Raw genomic sequence first — 24,304 nt, 5'->3', positions numbered from 1 at the left:
TTCCTCTATAAAAATAGCACTGGCCGTGCCACTTCCATGCTGGAACACAGCACGGCAACAGGGCAACCTTCCACTTCTCTCACAGAACATCTAAGGACACAGGCTGCAGGTCACGCCCACTCTGTGCTTAGACCACTTCATGTACTGCTCCAAGACTTGCCCGGGGCTGCCATTGCTCAGCGGTGAGTTGGGAGGGAGCTGGAAAGGACTCTAGTCTACTCTTCCCTCCCCCCTACCCTCCCCTGTTCACGTTTACACAGTAGGGACACCAGGGCTGGCTCAAGACATTTTTGCACCTGATGCAAATGATCAAATGATGCTCCCCTCCCCGGCAGGGTAGAAGTGATAGGCATAGATCTGTATCAGGAACAAGGAGGGAATATAGATGCACATCGGGATCTGCTGCCCCCGTGGATCCTACCACCTGAGGCGGTTTCTTCGCCTTGCCTCATGGGTGGGATGGTCCTGATAGACACCCTGTTTCTTCTTCTGCACATGCAGTGCGCATGTCACCCCCCAAGTGGCCATGCAAGTTAGCATCATTGGGCATGTTCCAGGGAAAATTTGGCACACTGAAAGCTGCTGAAATTAAGAGTGGAATTAAATGATATCCTGCTGAGCTCCATGGACTTATGTTTCCTTAAAATACACAATACTGTAAGCAATTCAGATAAGAAATATCCATCCCAATTAACTCACTGTCTTTTGTTTTTAAAACTCTTACCACATTACTTTAGCATAAATCTGCATTCACACTGTAATCCACGCATCTATCCATGCGGTAAAAATGTCTGCATAACTGTTGGTTTTACTTCAATTTTTATTATAATTGTATAATATCTTTCTTATTCAACTCCTATGGAAGTAACATAACATAACAACAATAGCTGTTGTTATACATGGGTTCATGTACTTCAAACAAACATTTTAGACCGTTAAAGAAAAGGAAAACGGGAATATTGACAGATATGAAAAGAATGTCCTATCTTAATTTTCTGAAACCTGAATCCACACGTCACTGTATGAAGAATTTACTCAGAGGTTTATCTAAATTTAAGGCAACTTCCACATGTATCTAACTCAGTATACTTCCAACATGAAATTTGCTCTTTAGTATCTGTTAGAAAGGAAATCAGTAATTATCTCAAATGCTTTCAAAGATAACATAACCATCTCTGACCAATCCACTTGGAATATATATATATATATGCATATATACATACAAAATCTATACAACATGTAATCTGAATAACACGCTATGGGATGACTCCTATCGGCTATACAAATAGGAATATATACACAAGTGGCTGTGTTCACATTAAACCATGGTTTAGCACGACAAATAGAAGCTGGAAGGATCCTGAGCAAGGTTTGGGCATGTGTGCTTTCCCTCCCCTCTCTACCTTTGATTAGCCTGAAGGGAGGATTTCAGCAGTGATTAATTTCAGTTCCTCTTAAACTCTGCTTGTTCTGGAATATGAACTGGAATATGAACCCAGGGCAGTTTCAAAAACTTCCCAAATTCAAACCATGGGTTATAAAACTGGCTTGTTTAAACTAAGCATAGTGCAAACCACAATCCCCAGTCCACATGCAATGGAAACCTGAGATTAAGAGAAAGTACCTAAATACTGCTGAAGTCCTCCCTCAAACCATGCAGACAGAAAAATGGAGGGAATGTGTGAACCCAACAATCGCCTGGGCTCATTTCAGCTCATGAAGGTCACACTAAACCATGATGATGTATGAACGTGGCCAATAATCCTGTTGTACAAAGCTGAGACTGGAAAGCAATTTCTAGGTAGAAACCAGTAGAACTGAGTATCACGTACATGAGAAAGCAAGTAACACTTCCTGGCATAACAACTAAAATGAAAGTTGATGGTAGCAGTTTTGCAACAATAGTCTCTAAGGCAATTCTAAGCTTTTCAAGGTGCAAACCTCCACTCTGTTGCATAATTCAGAATGCAGATTTCAGGCATATTAGACACAGTATATAGTGTTATAAGTCTAAGAACTTGTAAGGGGCAGTAGGACTTTGTTTTCGAGAGCATGTCCCACATGAGTCAAGCATCCCAAAGTAATAATCTGACGCTGAAGAATTCATTATATACAAGTGTTGACTCCCTTCTGAATTCTTCCATTTCAGTCACTCTAGATATATTTCAATCTACTTACATCTCTCACGTGGTTATACAATTTCTGTTTCTAAGCCTATATCCACTTAACCTGGGAGTACTTCCAAGTTGGCATACATAGAATTGCAATGTAAATAAAGCTAATCAGTTCCTCGATCTGGTTCTCTTCCACTTAACTAACAGTGCCATCCTATGCATCTCTATTCAGAGGTAAGTCCCAGTGAGTTTAATGGGACTTACCCCCACATAAGTGCTCATAGGATTGCAGCCTAATTGCCCCAAGTCAATATATACAAACCCGGGACTTCTCACTTGAACACATGATTGATTCATGCAGCTAAAGCATGTACAAAGTTCACATGGTAATGAGAAAAAACCCCCATAAATAGTCCTTATAAACACTGCAACCAGAATATGCTTTGTGTTTATACTGGAAAAAAATATTTTTTTAAAAAAACAAAAACACCCAAAGAGCTTATCTGTAGGACTAGGAGTGCCAAGTTGAGGTATAATTGTGTTTTTATGAAGTAACAGTATTGAAGTAAAATACAGTATTCCGGTTATTTGGTTTTCCTGTTGTGAAGAGGAACTCCTGTAAGCAGCCATGGAAAAAGTAAGTCTTAACTGTGACATTTCTCTACTAAGACAGGATTCAGTGGTCCTATTTTCTTCCAGTGTGAGCCAATTTAAAAACACATCTCCAATCACCACGAGCAGCAGGACATTGGTTGTTGTTTTTTAATCATAGAGATGGGTTGCTTCTCTATTGCTCAGTCTTGGGTTGATGGTAACATAGCACCTGATGTATGGATGTCGTACGTGGGATACTCACATATTACAGGGCTCACTTTTCATGTAAAGTATCGACACTCTGTAGAGTCAATATTGCAAAACGAAGTGCAGCGTAATTTTCCATAAGACCTAAGACAGAAGATGAACACACACCAGTCATTATTACACATGACACTTTTTTTACCAGTTGGTTTTTATATCTTATTTCTATCAGGGTGTCCACAGATGGATTTTGAATGCAGCGTTTTGCAGCGAGGCAAATACGTTAGACAGAGGGATGTTCAAAAAAGGCTGCGCAGAGACATGATTTGCGGCACAAAATAAAGTACAATTTGCAATAACATTGCCAACTGAACACTTAATCAATACAGTCCAATATCAAGCTTTGTTTTAACCTATATCTCATTATGCATCCAATTAACAGGATGCTCAAAGGGCAATATGAAGTTATTTGCAGATTCACAAAGCACAATTATCACAGCTGCTGTCATGTCTGGAAATTTGAAAATCCTGAAGTAAAGGCCTCGGTTTTCAAAATCTTGACCAAATATCAACCTTTAACGTGTATACATTTTACGGTTGCTTTCCTAAAATGTCTGTTTATCGAGTCCCATTGATGTAAAAGGTGCTGTAAGGAGTTAAATTACATCCTGAGAGTTAATACAGACGAGGGTTTGCAGAACTGACTCTTGGGTTTTCTTTATTCCTGCCAATTAACACATTACTCTTTCAGGAGCCATGAGAACTCTGCAGATAATTTCATTTGCAAATGGAATGTTTCCTGTAAGATCGTAATGATACCTGACAGCTACAGCTATTGCAGGTAAAATACTGCTGACCAGAAGAAGCTATTAATACCAATGCATGCAAGTCAGATTACAAGCAAACAAAGGCCTCAGCTAAAGTCACATTTACATCATACATTTAAAGCGCATGGCTTGCCCCAAAGAATCCTGGGAACAGTAGTTTTCTAAAGGTGCTGGGAATGGTCATTCTGTGAGGGGTAAACTACAGTTTCCAGGATTCTCTGGGGGAAGCCATGGATGTATGGTGTGGGTGTGACCTCAATTTCCCTTCTGGACTAAAGAGAAGCACTACAGCTCTGTACCGCATGAATATGTTTTTAGCTCACTCCAGTGTACAACTGATGGCTAACAGCAACCACAGCCTTAATTAGCTCTTTTGTAATTCAAGTGTAGACTTCATGGGTGCCTAAATCGGGTGGGGAGAGAATCTGCAAACAGTAGAGACGTCCTACACTTGCACAAAAACAAAGGTGGCCTCTCCATCTGCTTCAGTTAAAATTTATGCATCTATGAGTCTCTCATGACTCTTGGGGATATTCCCAACAACATAAGGTAATTGTAAGTAACTAGCTTTGGGTGCATGAGAGAGAAGAGGACTATGATGGCGGAGCCTCCTCTTCCTCCTCGGTTTCCTAGAGATGCCAAGTGAAACAAATCTGGGGACGTTGTCCCTACACCCCAAGATGCCTTGATGCATGAGACCTAGGTCTCCCTAGGTCTTTCTAGCCAGTGGTTTCTTGAAGTCCCATGGTGGGTCATATCTGCGGAGCTAGCTATTGTGTCCCAACAGCTTTAGTACCAAAGTACAGTGGTACCTCAGGTTAAGTACTTAATTTGTTCCGGAGGTCTGTTCTTAACCTGAAACTGTTCTTAACCTGAAGCACCACTTTAGCTAATGGGGCCTCCTGCTGCCGCTGCACTGCCGGAGCCCGATTTCTGTTCTTATCCTGAAGCAAAGTTCTTAACCTGAAGCAGTATTTCTGGGTCAGCGGAGTGTGTAACCTGAAGCGTATGTAACCTGAAGCGTATGTAACCTGAAGCGTATGTAACCCGAGGTACCACTGTACCCACTTCCTCAGAATATTTCTACCCCATCTTCCACCTGCCCAATTCTCCTCCCCACCAGGTAAAACAAAGGGAGATTGGATCATCATCATTGAAATGACCACTGGGAAGAAGGGGTGACCATAGAGAGGCACAGCCAGTTACTTCCCTACAACTATTAATTCAAGGTGAAGAGGGATCCCTCCCTTTGTCTCCAAGCAACCACAGACAACATGTGATTGGGGCCACAGGAATCAGCCCCCCCCCACTAAAACCAACCATCCATTGGTTCCTGGTGGAGCAAAGCAATGAAAACAGACCTTTGCCTCCATCTTCCTTCCCAGTCCAATCTTTTGTGGATTTTTAAAACGAATCATACTCTCCCATGATGTGACAAAAATAACTTAAATTTGGCTTACCCAGGGAGATACGTTTTGCAAGTTAAGTATCCAAAATCTTTCCCATCACACTCTTCTACACCTTCATGTCGGTAGCCGTCTCCACAATAAGCATGGCGACATTCTAATAAACCCGAAATAAAAGAGAAAGGTAAATAAATACATAAATGGGGTTATTTGCAGCTGCTAGCTAGCTCCTTGCATGTCAGAGGACAGCGTGAAATTTCTTCCACATCACCCATTAACTCCAAGATTAATCAGTTTGCTTGCCTGTGTATGTTTACAAAACTATCTGTTGAAAAGTAAAATACCAGCTCTTTCCCACTTAATGAAAGTAGCTTTTCCTGAGTGTTTTGCTGATTTTTTATCCAGATCACATGTGGATAAGTGAAGTATATGAATTAGGCTTTCCATTTATCTGAGAATCCTTGTGTATATTAAAGCAAGAAAACGAGAATTGGTAACATCAAACGTACTTATACAATCATCGGTCACTATGTTATTGCCATCATCGCATTCTTCACCATCTTGGAGGACCCCGTCTCCACAGGTGCTGCCATCTTCCAGCGGGTAGTCCACAGGATAAAAAGGAGTGAGCTGCTGGAATAAACACGAAACAGATACTTGAGCGGAACTATAAACATCTTGGAAAAGGAGGCACCAAAGGAACATGTGATTCCTGTTCTCACTTGCTGAAGATTAGGTGTCTGCTCCTGCCACTTCAGCCAAATGCACAATCCGCTGGAAATGTTTGTGTCAGAGTCCTCACAGCTGTAATATGAATACAGCCAGAACCTCTAACAATTTACATCCAAACCAGAATGCAAACCATTTTATTTTATGGCAGGTCTTTACTTACCCTTGAGGAGTTCAGTGAATTTAGGTTGAAGGGTGTGTATTTTAAAATCCTTTCCCTTTTTTACATAGCCCGCGATCATAGAATCATGGACCCTCAGGACTAGCACAGACTGCGGATTGATTGATTGATTGATTGATTGATTGATTGATCAGTCTCTCCCTTAATTGCTTCAGTCTTAAGTATGAGGTGAAGAAACGTACTGTTCTGCAGTCTGTATCCCTTAAGACTGATTATGGAGTATCATAACAGGACAATGGTTTTTGTAGTTTGTGGTACAGATAAGCATGGGATATTTATCTACACAATTCTGAAACTGAAGAGTGCAATCCCATGCGTGCATACTCAGAAGCACACCCCACTGTGTGCAAGGGGACTTTCTCCCCTATAAGTGCATATAGGACTGCAGTTGGGCAGAGAAATCGCAGGCAGGATAGTGTGGTGGAGTGAAATGGCATATAATTCATCGCATCTGAAATGTGTGTATGTGTTGGGGGTGTGTGTGTGTGTGTGTGTGTGATTGAATGGTGTAGCTGATGCTCCTGATCCTGAAGCCTCTTGGAATAATGAAGGGAATTTGAGTCCAATGGATTCGAGGCCAGGTCTGACACATACACACCCAATTGCTAGATGCCTGTTTCAGGGCCTACTGCTGGCAGAAATAGATTTATGCCTACAGAGGTGCCCTCTGCTCTGCTGGAGGAACTCTCTGCCCCATCCTAACTCCCTCCAGCCAGCTGATCTGGGGATTAGGATCGCCCTGCAAACTGCCCTTTCACATTATACAGATACACATGTATAGCAGATTCTTCAAGTGTCCCTATTTTCCAGGGGCAGTCCTGAATTTACAGAAGCCATCCGAGTTTCTGATTTGATCCCAGAATGCCCCACTTTCCCTTAGGATGTCCTTATTTTCACTGGAGAAATGTTGGAGGGTGTAGAGTTATCCAACCCCTGAGCTGTCTGAAGGCAATCCTGTATAGGGAACATTTTTTAAAAAATTGTTTAATGTTTTATTATGTTTTTATATATGTTGGAAGCTGCCCAGAGCAGCTGGGGCAACCCAGTAAGATGTGTGAGGTAAAAATAGTAAAATGATCATTATGAAATGTGACGTCCCTATTTTCATCGGAGAAATGTTGGGGAGGGGGTTTGGTATAGACCACTTGTTTTGTTTATGTCTGCCATATTCTGTTCAGTGATATTTGCTTTTTCTGATATATATTCGGGGGGCGGGCGGGACAGGGGACAATTGAGAGTTCATCTGCTGCAGAAATTCACTTCACCCAATAAATATTTTAAACATAATTTTTTTTAGTTCCAATGGAATGAAATGCTTACAAAACTTGCACTATTTATTTATCATTTATTTACCTACCTACCTGAATCGGAAGCCATCCAAAAGCATCTTTGAAATACAAAGATCTCTGATCTCTACGAAACGCTAGGGCGTTTTCTGTGTTTAACCTGTCCAGTTCTTCCTGATTATTCACTACAAAAATCTGGAAAAGAGAAATAAAAAAGTAGGAGTTGGAGAAGACACAAGGCTGCCGCAACACCTACTGTAGGAGAGAATACTAAGTGGCAATGGAAATTTAGAGACCAGTTCCAAATCTGAAGGATTTGCATTATCTGAAACCTTCCCCGTTGACCTCAAAAAACCACTTGTAATTAAGCGGAATGTACTGTTTGCTCTAATCAAGGGACCAGGAACCCGATACTATGAACACACTCCACTAATAATGAAAACCAGGGGGTGGGGAATGAATTATCCTCCACATGTCACTGAACTCCAACTCCCATCAGCCCCCACCAGCACAGCAATAATGTTAGGGATGATGGAAGCTTTGTCTGACAAAGTTTTGAGGGTGGCAGATTTCCTAGGCCTAGCCTAATACGTAACCAGTGTTGCTATCTGCCCATCCTCATGCAAGCGAAAATAGAGACTCTTTTCTGTAGGTAGAATAGTCTTTGAGAAAAAGAACGAGGGAGAGAGGTGCTCCATGTCTAGAAGGTGAGAGAAAACAACCTCCAAAGTTTGAGACAAATGAAGAGGTAACTTAAGCAATTACTTGTTTTAAATTGTTTAACTCCAGAATTGACAGGGGGAGGAGGTAGTTATGGTTGCATCATAGTCACATCACAGGCACCATTCCACAGTTGCCCATAAGTTAAGGAACATGGGATCTGCCCCATACCGAATCAGACTATTGATCCATCTAGCTCTGTATTGTCTGCACTGACAAACCCACAGCCCAGATCAAATTGACCAAAGCGGCTACTTCATGCCAGCGGTCTGGATCCGTTAACACAGTATGCCCATATCAACTCCTATCAACCTCACTTACTGCAGGAACCTTTGAATAAGGCTGTCCAAACAGTGGCTCGTCATAGGGTGGGATATTCCCATTTTGCGGAGCGTTGCAGAGACATTTTCCTGGAGGTCCAGGAAGTCCTCTCTCTCCTTTTGTCCCCATTGTTAGTTGCCCTAGAAAACATCAGATTTGACACACAAGGTAGTTGCTGAAATAGATAAAGACATACTGAAAAGGGAAAATCGAGTCCCTGCCTGCGAGCTAAGCATCTCATATTGAAAAGCTGTCTTTGACACCTGTAAGCTTCTTTAGGGGCTTGTACAATCACTTGTCAAATATTATTGGCCTTCCAACTTTGGGGGTGGTTGTATATTGTTTGCCATCATTGTTTGATTTCCATGGGTTATTAAATTGGTCTTTAACTTGGGATGTTTCCAGATGGATGTTTATTGTGGATTCTGTGCTCTTCATGCATGCAAGTTGAGTCATTGGCATTTAAATGCCAACCCATTAAACCCCCTCCACATTAACTTCAGACTGATCCTTCTGCCCTTTCCAGGGGAAATCCAATAAGTAACGCACACACACTCAAACCCTTTAGCAATGACCCATTTGCAAATTAAAGCCCCATCTGGAAGCACCGTTATCATTGCCTTTTTAACAAAAGACCAGGCTATGTGAGCGAGTGAATAACTATTTTGGATCTCAGCAGAAGGTTTGCAGAGGAACTATTATTTATGCTCAAGATGGTATTTGGGGCAGTTCAACATGATCCCACTTTCAATACTATTTGTATCTGCAAAAGTTTCAGGGTGGGCATACTGCTTCATTTCCAAGTTCTGTTCCATACCTTACTGCTGAAATCCTCAAACTTTTCAAACCACAAAAGTTCCAGTTTATTTTTTGTCCCACTTTAATTGTTCTGTAATGCACCTCTCCAGGTGGTAATAACATGGAAACAATCTGGAAGCATCGCAGAGCAACTAATGAAGTCAAAGTGTATGTAGATGGCCCAGTTTAAATCCACCTCTTATTCACTATTATTGAATCAATGGCATGTCCATTCCCACCAACACATCAAAGGCAACAACTGGGACACCATCTTTCTGTTTTTTTTCTTGTGAGAGGATGGCAGCCATTTTGGGCACCGAGGTCTCACGTGATTTCGCACCACAATATACCCATTTTGGAGCATCATGAGAGATCACAGTGCTCAAAATGGCCACTGTCCTCTCATGAGAAAAAATGGGATGTCTCTTTTTTTCAGGACACTGGTGGGGTATGGATTGCTGCAAAATACACCCACAAAACACCACCAGTCAGGGGTGCAAACTTGAATAAAGTATTGGAGGGGCGGAATGGGTAAGCCTCATCCTGCATGGTACACACACACCCTTTGAATGACAATGCCCATCAATTGGGGGGGCAGCCACCTCAAATATTTTATTGTGGGGGTGAAGGAACCTCGGCCCCTAGGAGTTGGCTCATATGGCACCAGTCTAGAAGGGCCCTTATTTCAGGGTGCAAGGGGTAGTTGAGAGCAAAAGAAGTCCAACCCCACACTAAAACCTTATCTTAAAAATGTGTGATTCCACCCTCAGCTAGTGGTTCGGCAGAAACCTCGTGGACGCATGCCTCTTTTCTGTGAGGCAACTCAATATGGTTAAATTGAAGGGGGAAAGGGAACGAGCGGCCATTTTGAAAGGTCTGCCTTACCTGTTGCCAAAGGGCCAGGTGGACCAGGCTGACCGGGGGGGCCAGGTCTTCCAGGTGGGCCTGAGGCACCAGGAGGTCCTATGTCTCCCCTTTGTCCCTAGTATATAAAAGAAAGGACTGTTTCTTTATAACATTCCCTAATAAGCTAATGTACTCTGCTATAGCGCAAATCCTATGGCTTCATGGGTCAAAATAGCGTGCGCTTCAACTACACAGAAAAGATCGAAATGCCAAAATTGCAAATTAAATCTGCAGGACCTTATACATATTATGGCAAATCCATGCATTTCCCCAACAAAAATATATATAATATTATATAAAATATTACTGAACAATCCCATAAATTTCCTAGTTCTGCACATTTCAGAATGGCTTAATACAGTGGAACCTCGGTTTTCGAACATAATCCATTCCGGAAGACGGTTCGACTTCCGAAATGTTCGAAAACCGAAAACTCAATACGGAAGCCTCAATACAATAGGGAAACTCAAAATGGAAGTTGCGTGGCATGTTCAGCTTCCGAAAATCATTCACAAACCGGAGCCGTTACATCTGGGTTTTCAGCGTTCGAAAGCATTCAATTCAATTACGGATGTGTTCGACAACTGCGGTTCCACTGTACTAGGACTACACCAAATTTTCAGAGAGAAAAATTGTGAGGAAATTTCTTCAAGAGTAGGGATGGGCAAATCTATCAATATTGGGTTTTCCCCCCGGTTTCTCGCTTTTCCAACCTTAAGTTCAATTCTCCACAATATACATATTCACCCCCCTCATAAAATTCACCAGCATTTTACTGTGAATTTATGTAGACCAAATAATGTTGTTTATGATCATCATCACCACCACCACAGTGTGGCACTTGTAAGGTTGAAACCGGCAGAGTTGCACAGGCCAGCCTTGGTGTAACTGTAACTGAATGACGCGAGCCTGAGAAGACTCCTCATGAACCTGAAGGAGTCAAATGAGCTAAGCAAGATGGATCTCAGAATGGAAGTGGAAGTAACACCTTCTTAATTTAGCTGCCACTGCAGGCATTTTATATGGGGTTGTCAGCTGGCTCTGGAGAAAGGAAATGACTGAGTAGGTGAAAAGTGGCCCCTCTTATTACAAACAGCTATGTACACACGGCACTCGGTTTTTCAAAACAACATTTGGACTTTAGGAAATTCTAGGCCTGTAACAGAATCAACGGGAACCAATCGGCAAGCATATTTGTATTCAGCTACACCCTTAAGAAAAGCACATGTAATATTTTCTAGTTATTGCCATGTTGGGCCGGGTTTCTCTTGCTGAAAGCGTACGCAAAGGTTTTTGTGCTAGCAGACATCAAAGAAAGTGATCGCTTCACAAACAATTATGTTTTCTAGAAGACATCCATACTTGTAAGAACATCAGACCAGATGCCTACAGGACGTCCGCTCCTCCATCAATAAAAGTTTTTCAAGCAAAATATACTGCTTTATTTATTTATTTTGTAGCTCTTTACCAAGAGACATAGAGTGAACTTGGGTATGCTATTAGTATGCGGGGCCACCACAAAGTAGGGCAGTTGTTTTGATACTTTTGGGGGACTCTCTAGGTATGCAGAAATATGTTTGTAAATTTAAGCATCTCTCTGTGTGTACTGTGTATTAAGGGGAGCAGAGTAGGCATGGTAGGGGAATTTGACTGTTTCCTGAGGGAAATTTCTCTTCTGAAGCTAGAATTTGCTGAAGCAGGAGTGTCATCATTCTTCAAAAGGTCAAAATTATGAAAGCAGAAAACTTTGGCTTGTGGGGAGAAAAAAGCTAAGAGAGCCCCATAATATATTTTATTCAGTAAAGTCTCAACTGCTTTTTTAAATTCCTTCCCAAACCAAATGGACATTAAGGAGTGGTTCAAGCAAGCATTTCCCCTTTTCCCAGCAATCTCCAGACTAACCACTACATAGAGAAAAATATTGTGTGAACCAGGACTACATAGATACAGTCACTGCTCCTTGAATTAATGATGGTAAAACCAAGTTAGAGCTATTACATTTTCCCTTCTAGATGCATTATTTCTGACTGCAGATCATTTTACATTCTACAATTTCTTGAAGCAACAGTGCTGTACTGTACCAAGAGATTGATGCAATATTCTAGGGTCTAGCTCCTTGACCTGACATGATTCCATGGTCCACCTTTAAGCATCGCTGCTTTTCACTCATTAAATATCATGTTTTGTCATCTGCCATATTTCTGGATGAAGCAGTCTTTATCTGTTCTGAACTGACTTATATTCTCTATTTCCTCCTTTCTTGGCGATATTATGCCCTATTATGAATCATAATCAGATATCCTTGTTCCTTTGCATGGCATTTAATACAAGTGACAATAAATCTGGCCTGTTTTTTTTAAAAAATAGGATGTTCAGAAGATCCAATTATACATCCAAAAATGTAGTGTCTAACCAAGGATAGGCAAATCTGTCAATTTTGGTTTCTCCCATTGTCTCATATATATATCCAACCACAATGGACAAAGATACAAACAGATAGAAGGAGCACCCATGGGATCACCCCTCTCACCGGTCATCGCAAATCTGTACATGGAACACTTTGAAACCAATGCTTTAGACAAGTCAGAACACAAACCCAAACTTTGGCTCAGATATGTTGACGACACCTTTGTAATTTGGCCACACGGGAAAGAAAAACTAGATAGCTTCCTCACACATCTCAACAGCCTACACCCCAAAATACAATTCACTATGGAAATAGAAGACAACAACCAACTCCCCTTTCTTGACGTCCTAATCTACAAAAAACCTGATGGCTCCCTAGGACACACTATCTACCAGAAAAAAACACACACCAACCGCTACTTACATGCACAATCACACCACCACCCTGCACAAATAAACTCCGTAGCCAAGACTCTCATCTCCAGAACCAAACGCCTGGCTGACAAAGACCACTTGACAACTGAGTTACAGAATCTCTCAAATGTGTTAATTGCCAATGGATACCAGAAAAACAGGGTTACGAAGCTAATCCAAAAAGAAACACCCCCCAAAAACCAAGACACAGAAGAAAACAATGGCATGGCCCTCCTTCCTTATATCAAGGGCACTACAGACAAAATCAGCAAAATCCTCCATAAACACAATATCAAAACAGCCTTCTGCACCAACCAAAAAATAGCCAATATCCTCAGAAACCCAAAAGACAAAATCCAGCTGGAAAACCAAGGGGTCTATGAAATACCCTGCAAAGTCTGCCCAGCCACGTACATTGGACAAACAAACAGACGAATAAATGCACGTATCGCAGAACACAAGAATGCCGTCAAAAAAGAAGAAAAAACTTCCTCTCTTTTCCAACACATGAAAGAAACAGGACACGAAATTAATTTTGCAGATTCCAAATTGCTCTTTAACATGGAACATCACCACAAGAGAATAATCATGGAAGCCATCGAGATAGAGAAACACCCTCACAACATGAACAAGCGTGACGACACGTCCCGCCTGCCAGACATCTGGAAATTAGCCCTCCCCACAAAAACCGACACCAGAACCAGAGGCACACAGAACGCCGTCACCAATCAACCACACCAGACCCAAACCCAGACCCTCTCCACAGACATATTACAGACTCCATCCAGCAACCAAACTATAGTGGCACCTCCGGATGCTGCACCCCCCTGCAATCCCTACACAGATCTGGCTGGCACAAGGCACAAAACCATAGCTCGCCCCTATACACGAAGCCAAGCCAGAGCACAACTAAATGCAGCACAGCCATCTTCTCAGAAAAACTCTTCACAAGCTCAAGAGGTCAAGACACGAGAGCTTTAGCAACTAATCTACACTTAATGACCCACCCAGTGATATTCAGAATATCACTCATGAAATCACCCAAGATATCCCTCAAGTAATTAATGACCCACCCAGTGATATTCAGAATATCACTCATGAAATCACCCAAGATATCCCTCAAGTAATTAAGGAACAAAAGAAGAAAAGGCACACTAATCTAGGAACTTCCTCTCTACCCAGAACGTTGGAGGCTATACACCACACCCCTCAACAGTATTTATAGGAACTCAAACACCAGACTCTGCTCTGTTCCAGTAACAAGAAGCCGAAAGCACCAGCCTGAAGATGACGAGTGAGACCTCGTCGAAACGTCGCACAGACACCCCGACTCTTACACGGGAAGACACCCGAAGACACCAAAACCTGCATTCCTATACCCGTGAAAATCTACGAAAGCATATATATATATATATATATATATATATATATATATATATATATATATATATAATATTCTGTTTTATAATTTAAAATGCTCATTTTACATCTTTGAGATATCAGTAACTTCCCTTCTTCTCATCTCATGGTTCATTTTACATAAAATAAATTCCTGCATATTTTACAAAAGCTATTCCATTCAGTATTCCATTACAGGTATTGCATCCATCAAAGCTTATTTACACTGTTAAATTTACCTTAATGCTGCCAGTGCCATTGTTTCATTTTTTCATTTTAAATAAGTTCAGTTTCCTACATTTCCACATCTGCATGTGATCTTTAAAAAAAGTCTAAAGAATTAACCAGCATTTTAGCGCTGATTTCCCCTAATATACAATTTTTTTCTATGTAATGTTTCCTAATATCCTCATTTTTGCAAACCAATTTTCCCAGGCATAATGCATTTTTGTATGCTGTTTCCACTAACATACACATATTATATGCATGCTTAGCTGTAGAATATGCATTTTCGTATCCATCACTCAGCTAGAGCACTCCATTGCAAAATGTGGAGATTTTTTGAGAGATGACTGCGTTGAAGTTTGAGTACTGTTTCAGAAAGTGTGAATTAGATAATATTCATCTTTACATGCCAAATGAACCAAATTCATCCCTCATCCCTTGCTGAGATGCAGTCCACAGACAAAATATTTTCGGAAACAGGTTAAATCAAATACAGTACAGGATTCCTACTTGTTTCCCTCTTTTCCCTGGTCTTCCAGTTGGACCTCTGTGTCCGGATGAACCAGATTCCCCCTTTGGGCCCATTTCTCCCTTAATGGGGATGGAAAGGACAAAGAGAAGAGCTTTAGAACAAATATATTGACTTGGTTATTATTTACAGCCCAGCCCTGGGCAGCTTCCCACCCGCCTGAGAAGGAAGAGCTTTGAAGGGGTGGACCAGGCAGCTGACAGCTTGCCGGATCTGTCCCTTCAAACATAAAAATGGATCCAGTCAGCTTTCTGTCTTTCAAATCCACACCTCCTCAGGGAGCCCAGATGGAATTCAGCAAAGGGCTGAATCTGTCCCTAAGACATAGGTTCCCCCACACTCATTCACAGATCCAGGCAGCATAAACCTCATGCAGAATACATTTCACTTAGGAGTCTTAACAGTGCAATGTTTATATTTTGAGGTGTAAGTTCCTCTGAGTGAAACTGGGCTTATCCCCTCATAAGTGTGCACAGAAAGTTAAGTTCTACTGAACTCAATGGGAGTTACTTCTGAGTAAATCTATGAAGGATTGCACTTTTTAAAGGCTTCCCAAATATTAATGCCAACATAAGCCAAGTAGGTGGACAGTCTGAGAATTTCTTGGTTCGTATAGACGTACCTTCTGCCCCAGCATTCCAGGGAAACCTATGTGTCCCTGCAAGGAAAATGTTGGGAAAGACACAAGTTAAATTGTTTTCTAATGAATCGCTTTGAGTTTCGTATAAACACAATAAGAATGAATGCGAGTCACCAATTCAGTTTGATGTTGATGATGGTTGCAATTATAAAATAAAATAATAATAATAATAATAATAATAATAATAATAATAATAAATTTTTATTTATATCCCGCCCTCCCCAGCCGAAGCCGGGCTCAGGGCGGCTAACAACACTAAAAAAGTGCAACAATATAAAAACATCATAAGAATTAATTAAAATCAAAATTAATGGCAACCATAAACTAAAGTATTGTAAAGATTGCTGAAGGAGGGAGTCAGGCTGTGCCCTAACCAAAGGCCTGGTGGAACAGCTCTGTCTTGCAGGCCCTGCGGAAAGATGTCAAGTCCTGCAGGGCCCTTGTCTCTTGTGACAGAGCGTTCCACCAGGTTGGAGCCGCAGCCGAAAAAGCCCTGGCTCTAGTTGAGGCCAGCCTAACCTCTCTGTGGCCTGGGACCTTCAAGATGTTTTTATTAGAGGACCTAAGTTCCTCTGTGGGGCATACCAGGAGAGGCGGTCCCGTAGATACGAGGGTCCTAGGCCGTATAGGGCTTTAAAGGTTAAAACCAGCACCTTAAACCTGATCCTGTACTCCACTGGGAGCCAGTGCAGCTGGTATAGCACTGGATGAATGTGATCCCGCAGCGAAGACCCCGTAAGGAGTCTCGCTGCGGCATTCTGCACCCGCTGGAGTTTCTGGGTCAGTCTCAAGGGCAGCCCCACGTAGAGCGAGTTACAATAATCCAGTCTGGAGGTGACCGTCGCGTGGATCACAGTGGCTAGGTCAGGGCGAGAGAGGTAAGGGGCCAACTGCTTAGCTTGGCGGAGATGAAAAAATGCCGCCTTTGTTATAGCTGCAATCTGCGCCTCCATAGAGAGGGAGGTATCGAAGATTACACCCAAACTCTTAACGGACGGTGCTGGCACTAATTGCACCCCCGCAAGAGATGGGAGTTGCCCCCTCAATCCCATATCGTCCCGTCCCAGCCAGAGGACCTCTGTCTTCGAAGGATTTAACTTCAACCGGCTCCCACGTAACCATCCAGCCACAGCTTCCAAGCATCTGATCAGTGTGTCTGGGGCCGAGTCAGGATGGCCATCCATCAACAGATAGAGTTGGGTGTCATCGGCATACTGATGGCAGCCCAGCCCAAAACTCCGGACAAGCTGGGCGAGGGGGCGCATAAAGATGTTAAAAAGCATCGGGGAGAGAATCGCACCCTGAGGCACTCCACACACCAAGGAGTGGCGGGATGACAGTTCCCCCCCAAGCGCCACCCTCTGTCCCCGACCAGAGAGAAACGAGCGCAGCCATTGAAGGACTGCGCCCTGGATCCCCACGTCGGCGAGGCGGTGGTCCAAAAGTTCGTGATCGACCATGTCGAAAGCTGCTGACAGATCTAGAAGAATCAGCAGCCCCGACCCGCCTCGATCCAGCTGTCTACGGAGATCATCTGTTAGGGCGACCAGAGCCGTCTCGGTCCCATGACCAGCGCGGAAGCCGGACTGGAATGGATCCAGAGCCGATGTTTCATCCAGAAACCTACCAAGCTGTTCAGCAACCGCTCTCTCAATCACCTTGCCCAGGAATGGAAGATTCGAAACTGGGCGGTAATTGGATAGATCTAAGGGATCTAATGATGTTTTCTTTAAGAGCGGACGCACCACTGCCTCCTTCAGTTCCCCTGGGAATGTCCCGGTGCCAAGGGACAAATTGATGATATCCCCCAGGGGGGCCCGCACCTCGTCTGGACATGCTCTAATCAGCCAAGACGGGCACGGGTCGAGAGGACAAGTGGTGGGCTTTCCAGCTCGGAGGAGTCTGTCCACATCGGCTGGGGATATCCGGTCAAAGTGGTCCAATACTGGACCCGAGGACAGTCGAGGGGCCTCCAGTTCTTTTATTGTATCCAAATTGGCAGGGAGGTCATGGCGGAGCGACAGGACCTTCTCCTCAAAAAAGCTCGCAAATGCCTCACAGCTATGTGTCGAATTGTTATTTAAATTTGGCTGTCCTTCGAGGGACGTTAAAGACCGAATTATACTAAATAATTGTGCCGGGCGAGAGCTAGCGGATGCAATGGAGGCCGAGAAGTAGGACTTCTTGGCGGCCTTCACTGCCATCTCGTAGGTTTTCATAAAAACCCTATAAGATGTTCTTGAGGCTCCGTCACGGGCACCCCGCCATACTCGCTCTAGCCGTCTGAGGTCCCGCTTCATTTTCCGGAGCTCCTCAGTAAACTAGGGAGCCCGGTTTCTGCGGGGTCGCAGAGGGCGCTTAGGTGCGATCTCATTGATGGCTGCCAGGAGCTGGGTATTCCAGCCCTCAACAAGCTCAGTCAATGAGTCGCCAGGGGGAGAAAGGTCCCGCAAGGCTTGACGGAATCTATCAGGGTCCATCAGCCTCCGCGGGCGAGCCCAAATCGGCTCACCACCTAAGCAGGGTGGGGGTGGAACATCAATCCTGGCTTTCAGAGCATAGTGATCCGACCATGGCACCTTCATCGAAGGAGACAGGATCACATCTATACCGACGCCAAAGATCAGATCCAGCGTGTGGCCTGCTTGATGTGTGGGGCCCGAAACAAACTGGGAGAGCCCTAGTGTCGCCATGGAAGACACCAGGTCCAGAGCCTGTGAGGAGGGAGTGGCATCGGCATGGATGTTGAAGTCCCCCAATACCAATAGGTTAGGGAACTCCAAGGCCCAGCCGGCCACCGCCTCCAGCAGGCCTGACAGGGTGGCTGCTGGTGCGCTAGGTGGCCGGTACACCAGCCAGACAGCCAAGCTCACCTCGGAGCCCCACACTAGGCCAACACATTCAATGCCGGGGATCGATGGCGGTGGTAGAGCCCTGAAAGAACAGTCTTCCCGGATTAATAATGCCACCCCTCCCCCCCGGCCCACAGTCCGTGACTGGTGGAGGACGGAGAAACCCGGGGGCGCCATCTCTCGTAAGGTAACAGTTACCCCTTCGTGCACCCAGGTCTCCGTCACACAAGCCAGGTCGACCCCCTGCGAGATGATGAAATCTCGCAGGGTGGCGGTTTTGTTGCCTATAGACCTGGCATTGCACAACACCAGTGACGGAGGTGAGTAATCCTTTCTCACCCTACCCTTGTCTCTCGGGATGGGGCGCAGATTGGAAGGGGTACGAGCATATCCGTAAAAATAAATCACCAGGAAAACTATTACTTATGTGTTGCGGTTTATTTTTTACCTTGCCCTTCCTTGTATAGAAGCCCAAGATGGATGCATACAATAAGCAAAAGATACAAACCATTTAAAACAAATGTATAAAGTACTATCAGTAAAATAATGTATTGTTTTATAATGAGGTGTAGTGATTACCCTGTTAAAATGTGGGGTTTGGGGGGTTATTGGGTTGTTGTTTTTATTTTGATTATATATTTGTGGTTTTATATTTTTGATTTTGTTCTGTGAACCGCCCTGAAACCTCCGAATATAAGGCGGTATATAAATTCAATTAAATAATAATAAAGTGTTGGACTAGGTAGGACCTGGGAGATCAGGGTTCGAATCACCACTTGGCCATGGAGCTCCCCTTGGGCCAGTCACAGTCCCTAAACCAGCCTACCACACAGGATAAAATGGGGAGGAGGAGAAACACCTCGAGCTTCTCAGAGGAAAAGTACGGTATAAATGCAAGTAGTAAATCAGTACGTAAATAAATACAGCAAATGATTTTTTTAAAAAATATATATATGATAAGACATTTGGAAAATACGAGGTCATAGACTATTGCAGATATTTCTGACCAATTCTGACTTCACAGATAAGGGCTATAGTTCACCAGACCTTCAACCAAATAGATTTGTGTTATTGTCTTAGCAATGAGCATAGCTGATTGCGTACGGAAGTTAAACGAAGTCTGCATCTATAATCTCCATCCTCATACAACTATGCTATGAATGCAACCACAAATCAAGCTACGTTCAACACGAATTAGGTGCTCTATTAAGGTAATTTTACCTTGTCTCCTTTGCTGCCTTTGTCGCCCTTCTCTCCGGGAGTTCCCTGTGGAAAACCATACAGGAGATAATAGCTATAGAACACGGCGTTTCAAAAACCGATGTTTTCTTTCAGCACTGAATGTAGAATTAAACACAGAAGCCCATCAAAATGAAGTTGTTCGGTATACAGAACACTTGTTAGATTCTTGGTTCCCCCACAATTACCATCCTCAGTACATTCCAGGCGATGTAATGAACACAACGACTTTCAAGTTAAATGTCATTTACTGATCTTCAGCTAGTGGGCCGTCACCTGAATTAAGCCAGTCTCTGAGCTAATGTAGATTGTACCAACATTCAGCATGGGTACCCTTTGTTTGCTTTAATGTGTGGACAAATGACACACGCAGGCAGGGACAGCAAGCGCAGCAGGTACTAACCCCCAATCTGTGCTTTGACCCACTCCTCCCTATGCAGCTTTCCTGATTACAGAGAGCTGGCTGTGTGTCAAAACTTGAACATGTACAAATTACAGGTATTTTCAGAAATGGAAATGTAGGTTGTGGGGGAGGCAGAGCCTTACGTCTCATCCGCCTATGCCTTTTCTATGCATTAACAAATGAAATGAACTAAAGGGGATGAGAGGACAGGACAAAGAGAGAGAGCGGGAGGGGGGAGAACTGAGAGGAAAATAGAAGAAAGCAATGTACTGTATTCCCAGCACTTTGCCTGCTGACGTGTGCATGATTGTCCAGATGATTCCTGGCCAAATATGTAAACTTTCTCTTTTGCTGCTAAGCCTATCAGTGGCTATTAATCTGTGGCTGTATGAGAACATATAACCCATTTCTTGATACTATTCCTAATGGGTGGGGAATGCACATCATAAAGTGGCCTTAATTGGTTCTTCCAAACGGGAGCTCACCCCGTTGCGGGGATTCGAACCGTCAACTTTCTGATTGGCAAGTCCTAGGCTCTGTGGTTTAACCCACAGCGCCACCCGCGTCCCTTGATCCTGTTATTACTAACATACCAAAGCATCACATTTTGGGGGGCCTGAGGAACATAGGTCGTAATGCTTTTCAGGAATTAACTAAGAGTTCTTTGCATGACGAACCTTTTCTCCTCTGCTTCCAGGGTAACCCTAGAAGAAGATAAAAGGGCAGGTATTTACATGCTTGCTACTGATAGTAACATATGGACTTTAAAATCAGGCTGGAAAAGCAATCCGTAATAAGTTGCAGCAACATTTTCCTTTGCAGCCGTTGGAAGAAAATCACAAATATGAGCATTTAAGCCTCAGCCTGGAGGCAGACATGAGAAACAAATAAATCTGGTACAGAAAGCATGCTAGCCTTGTTAGAAATTGCTTTGGAAATTAAAACAGCAGCAGAAAGCCATTATAATTCTCGGTATAATAATATAATTGAAAGCAGTCTCTGTGGTAAAATGCCTTAAGCCATATTCTTCAGCTGTTTCCTCTTATCTAGCAAAGGCAAGTCTCTCTCTGGTGTTTACTTTGACTGTACTTCAGCTTAGACCCAATTCTTTTGTAGCAACTCCCATGGACATTTAAGATTTTTTAAAAGAAATTATAGCTGCAATTGCGTAATGTAAATACCTAGGCCACTTAGTGGTTTTTAATGATTAAGTGGTATACCATTTGTCAAGCAATTAAATAAATAAATCAACATTAAAGAGATATAGCCTCAATATGTATCTGTTTTGGATACAAATGATGCTTAAACAAAGGTTCTTTTCTCTTTTTAAATTGCCTTTGGCTATAGACAGTACTCTAGTTTTGTCACTTTGTAATCAATTCATCTTCTGCTGAACATGAAGTTGCTAATGTCTTATGCCTATGCACTTTTAGTATGATAATATAGAGGGATTTCATGGTCCTGCACCCACCGCAAGACATCCAATGCACAGGAAAATAATCCAAGTTGTGTTGCACAAGCACAATTCACAATTTGGCATGGCGCCTACAAATTAATGTGGGATGTTTTGCAGGATTGTGATTTGTGGCCATGCCCCAGATGACTAGTACTCCATCAGTACAGCACATCTATCAAAACAAGAAGATAAAGCAATCTCCTTTAGCAAATATTCCAGCTGCTTCGGAACCACTAACCATTTTTAAATGTCAAATGTTGTTTTGAAAACCCAAAACAAAAACCAGCACCCTAGACATAAAAGTTGGGTGCAGCAGAAAGGGGAGTCCACTCATCCTATTCTTGGACCAAGGTTACACACACCATCTAATACGTGAGGGTGGCAGGAGGAACGTGGGGGGGGGGGAATTATAACTGTCTGGATTTGGATACAGGGAGGTAGCCGTGTTGGTCTGCTGTAGTCGAAACAAAGTAAAAAAATTCCTTCCAGTAGCACCTTAGAGACCAACTAAATTTGTTATTGGTATGAGCTTCTTCAGATACTTCTGATACCTGCTGTGGTGATCACACAGGGTCCCCGGACGTTTCACCATCTATTGATCCCTGTGCCACCACTTTATTTCTCACTGCCACCACCCAGGCCCTACCTGGTAAAATACTGAGTCCAGACAGGGTTAAGTTGGAACATAAACTTCTGTTTATTTATTGCAGTTTAACAAGCGTGTGGTTTCATAAACGCTATCTGTCAAATAAATCATGGGGTGCCTATCCAGACCTATAACTTCCACTACCTGCTCTCACTCTCTAAACCACCTCTCAGATATTTACTTGTCTTCCTAGCTCCTAACTGTTCCTGACTTGGCTTATTTCGCTACACTAACTCAACCCTCCCACAGACTCTTTCCCAATTCACATCCACTCCAACCACCCAACTCCCAACGAACTCCCCCCTTCGCCCCTTCCAGAGCTGGTTTTACAGTCCCTCTGACTCCACCCCCCTGGGTTCTGATTGGTTAACCTGTTTAACTATTTCACCTCCAGCACTCTCATATGTTAACATCACACCTGCATGCACACGAAAGCTCATACCAATAACAAACTTAGGTGGTCTCTAAGGTGCTACTGGAAGGACTTTTTAAATTTTGTTTGGATTTGGATAATGGTGCTTTTACAAATATAGTGTACAACAGTGCTATTTTTTCTAGAGAAAAAGGGGCTGGAACTCACCATGAACACCTCCCTTGTTCTCTTATAAATGACAATGGTGCCCACCTGAAAGGTGCCGGAACTGAGTTCCAGCTGAAATGAAAAGCCCTGGGGTCTTGAGGTCCATGTTACATGGGTTTTGCTTTCAAATTACTTTCCCCCCCCCTTTATATTAGGTTGTAGTAAGGTATTTGATTAAGAATAAAGCAGAAAACCAGCATGCTGACAAAACCTTTTGATTTTTCATTATTGCTATGGGGAAATCCTGTCTTTTCCTATTATTCCTTCTTCCCACGGACATTGCTGCTATCTTCAAACGATATACACAAGCACTTTGTTACCAAGGAAGCAGCTGTAAGCAGCCAGATGGGGACGACATAGCAGCTGGGTGAAACAAACCTTAAAGCCCGTTGGTCCTCTTGTACCTGGCAATCCCATCAAACCCAAATCTCCCTTTTCACCCTAGAGAGGTCAATAAAAAGAAGTTATTCATTGTGGCTGCAGAAAGGTGTCAGTAACTGGAACGCAGACTGTTCTGGTTCGGAATCAGAGAGAACGGAAACAGACCACAGTCCTATGATTCCTCAAGCAGCAATACAACACGAAGTTTCATACAGCTAATTCAGACTAAATTGTAAAGAAATGTGTTGCCTCTTAATATCATCTCCTGCAACAGATGGTCATTTAACAGCACTACAATGAGATCCGCAAGCAACTGCACAACACTTCTGGCTCAATCTATATTGCTACTGTAGGGGAATGTCTGCTTTGCTGCCCTTCTTAAATTATTAGTGTTATTAAACTGCAGCCCCTGTCTCCTGCTCCATAGTGAACTGAGCAATGAGAAGGAGATCCATTTAAGAAAGCAGCAAGGGGGGTAGAGACTGTTGCTCACTCCCAGCCTCAGACCCTGCGGTCCCAAGGTACTTGGGGTTTTCCCAGAGCATCCCAGCACCTATTGCATTCAGGTGCCCCAGGCAGCTGCCTGTACTGCCTCTTGGATTGGGCCAACTTAGTCTCTCTGATTTACAGTATCAGCTGCTGAAGTCCACTTGGGCTGTCAGTTTCGCTTGCAAAATGTGAATATATGGGGGGGGTACACCTGAAAACGTTGGCAGCATTAAGATAAATTCAGCAGTGTAAATAAGTTTTGATGGATGCAATAATAAAATACTGAATGGTTTAGTTTTTTTTGTAAAATATGCATGGATTGATGGTATGCCAAATGAACCATGGAAAGAGAAGAAGGGAAGTCATTGATATTTTAAGGATGTTTAAATGAGTATTTTAAATTGTAAAACAGAAAATGTAATAAAAATTATATATTTAAAAAACAAAATGTGTTCTGGTAGTCATTTGTGTCTGCAAACAGGTTTGCAGAAATGTCTCTAGCCACGTACGTTTCCGCTGTCCAGTGAACATCTGAAAAATGAGGAAGCAGGTGATTTGGG

The 24,304-nt window shown here is 43.0% G+C and overlaps 1 protein-coding gene across 4 annotated transcripts in view; it reads right to left on the bottom strand.

Annotated features, from left to right (window-relative positions):
• Positions 1 to 846: 846 nt before the first annotated feature.
• Positions 847 to 24,304, bottom strand: part of COLQ (collagen like tail subunit of asymmetric acetylcholinesterase) — a 49,397-nt gene continuing 25,939 nt past the window's right edge. The window contains exons 7-18 of one of the 4 annotated variants that reach the window (XR_014212495.1): positions 23,253 to 23,315; positions 20,870 to 20,896; positions 19,772 to 19,816; positions 15,681 to 15,716; positions 15,040 to 15,120; positions 10,066 to 10,162; positions 8,383 to 8,522; positions 7,417 to 7,536; positions 5,655 to 5,778; positions 5,200 to 5,302; positions 2,375 to 3,059; positions 847 to 2,338 (exon numbers count right to left, since the gene is read on the bottom strand). Coding sequence is in view for 3 of the 4 variants with exons in the window: in XM_082193450.1 (XP_082049576.1) it covers positions 2,990 to 3,059; positions 5,200 to 5,302; positions 5,655 to 5,778; positions 7,417 to 7,536; positions 8,383 to 8,522; positions 10,066 to 10,162; positions 15,040 to 15,120; positions 15,681 to 15,716; positions 19,772 to 19,816; positions 20,870 to 20,896; positions 23,253 to 23,315 (906 nt within the window). In the remaining variant the exon portion in view is untranslated. Of the gene's footprint in view, positions 3,060 to 5,199; positions 5,303 to 5,654; positions 5,779 to 7,412; positions 7,537 to 8,382; positions 8,523 to 10,065; positions 10,163 to 15,039; positions 15,121 to 15,680; positions 15,717 to 19,771; positions 19,817 to 20,869; positions 20,897 to 23,252; positions 23,316 to 24,304 lie in introns of those variants that run through there. The other 3 variants (XM_082193450.1, XM_082193451.1, XM_082193449.1) reach the window with 3 other exon arrangements.

The sequence above is a fragment of the Podarcis vaucheri genome (genome assembly GCF_965113315.1).
Source record: "Podarcis vaucheri genome assembly, chromosome: 12".
In the NCBI taxonomy this organism is placed as follows: Eukaryota; Metazoa; Chordata; class Lepidosauria; order Squamata; family Lacertidae; genus Podarcis; species Podarcis vaucheri.
This window is presented reverse-complemented; position numbering and strand designations above follow the sequence as displayed.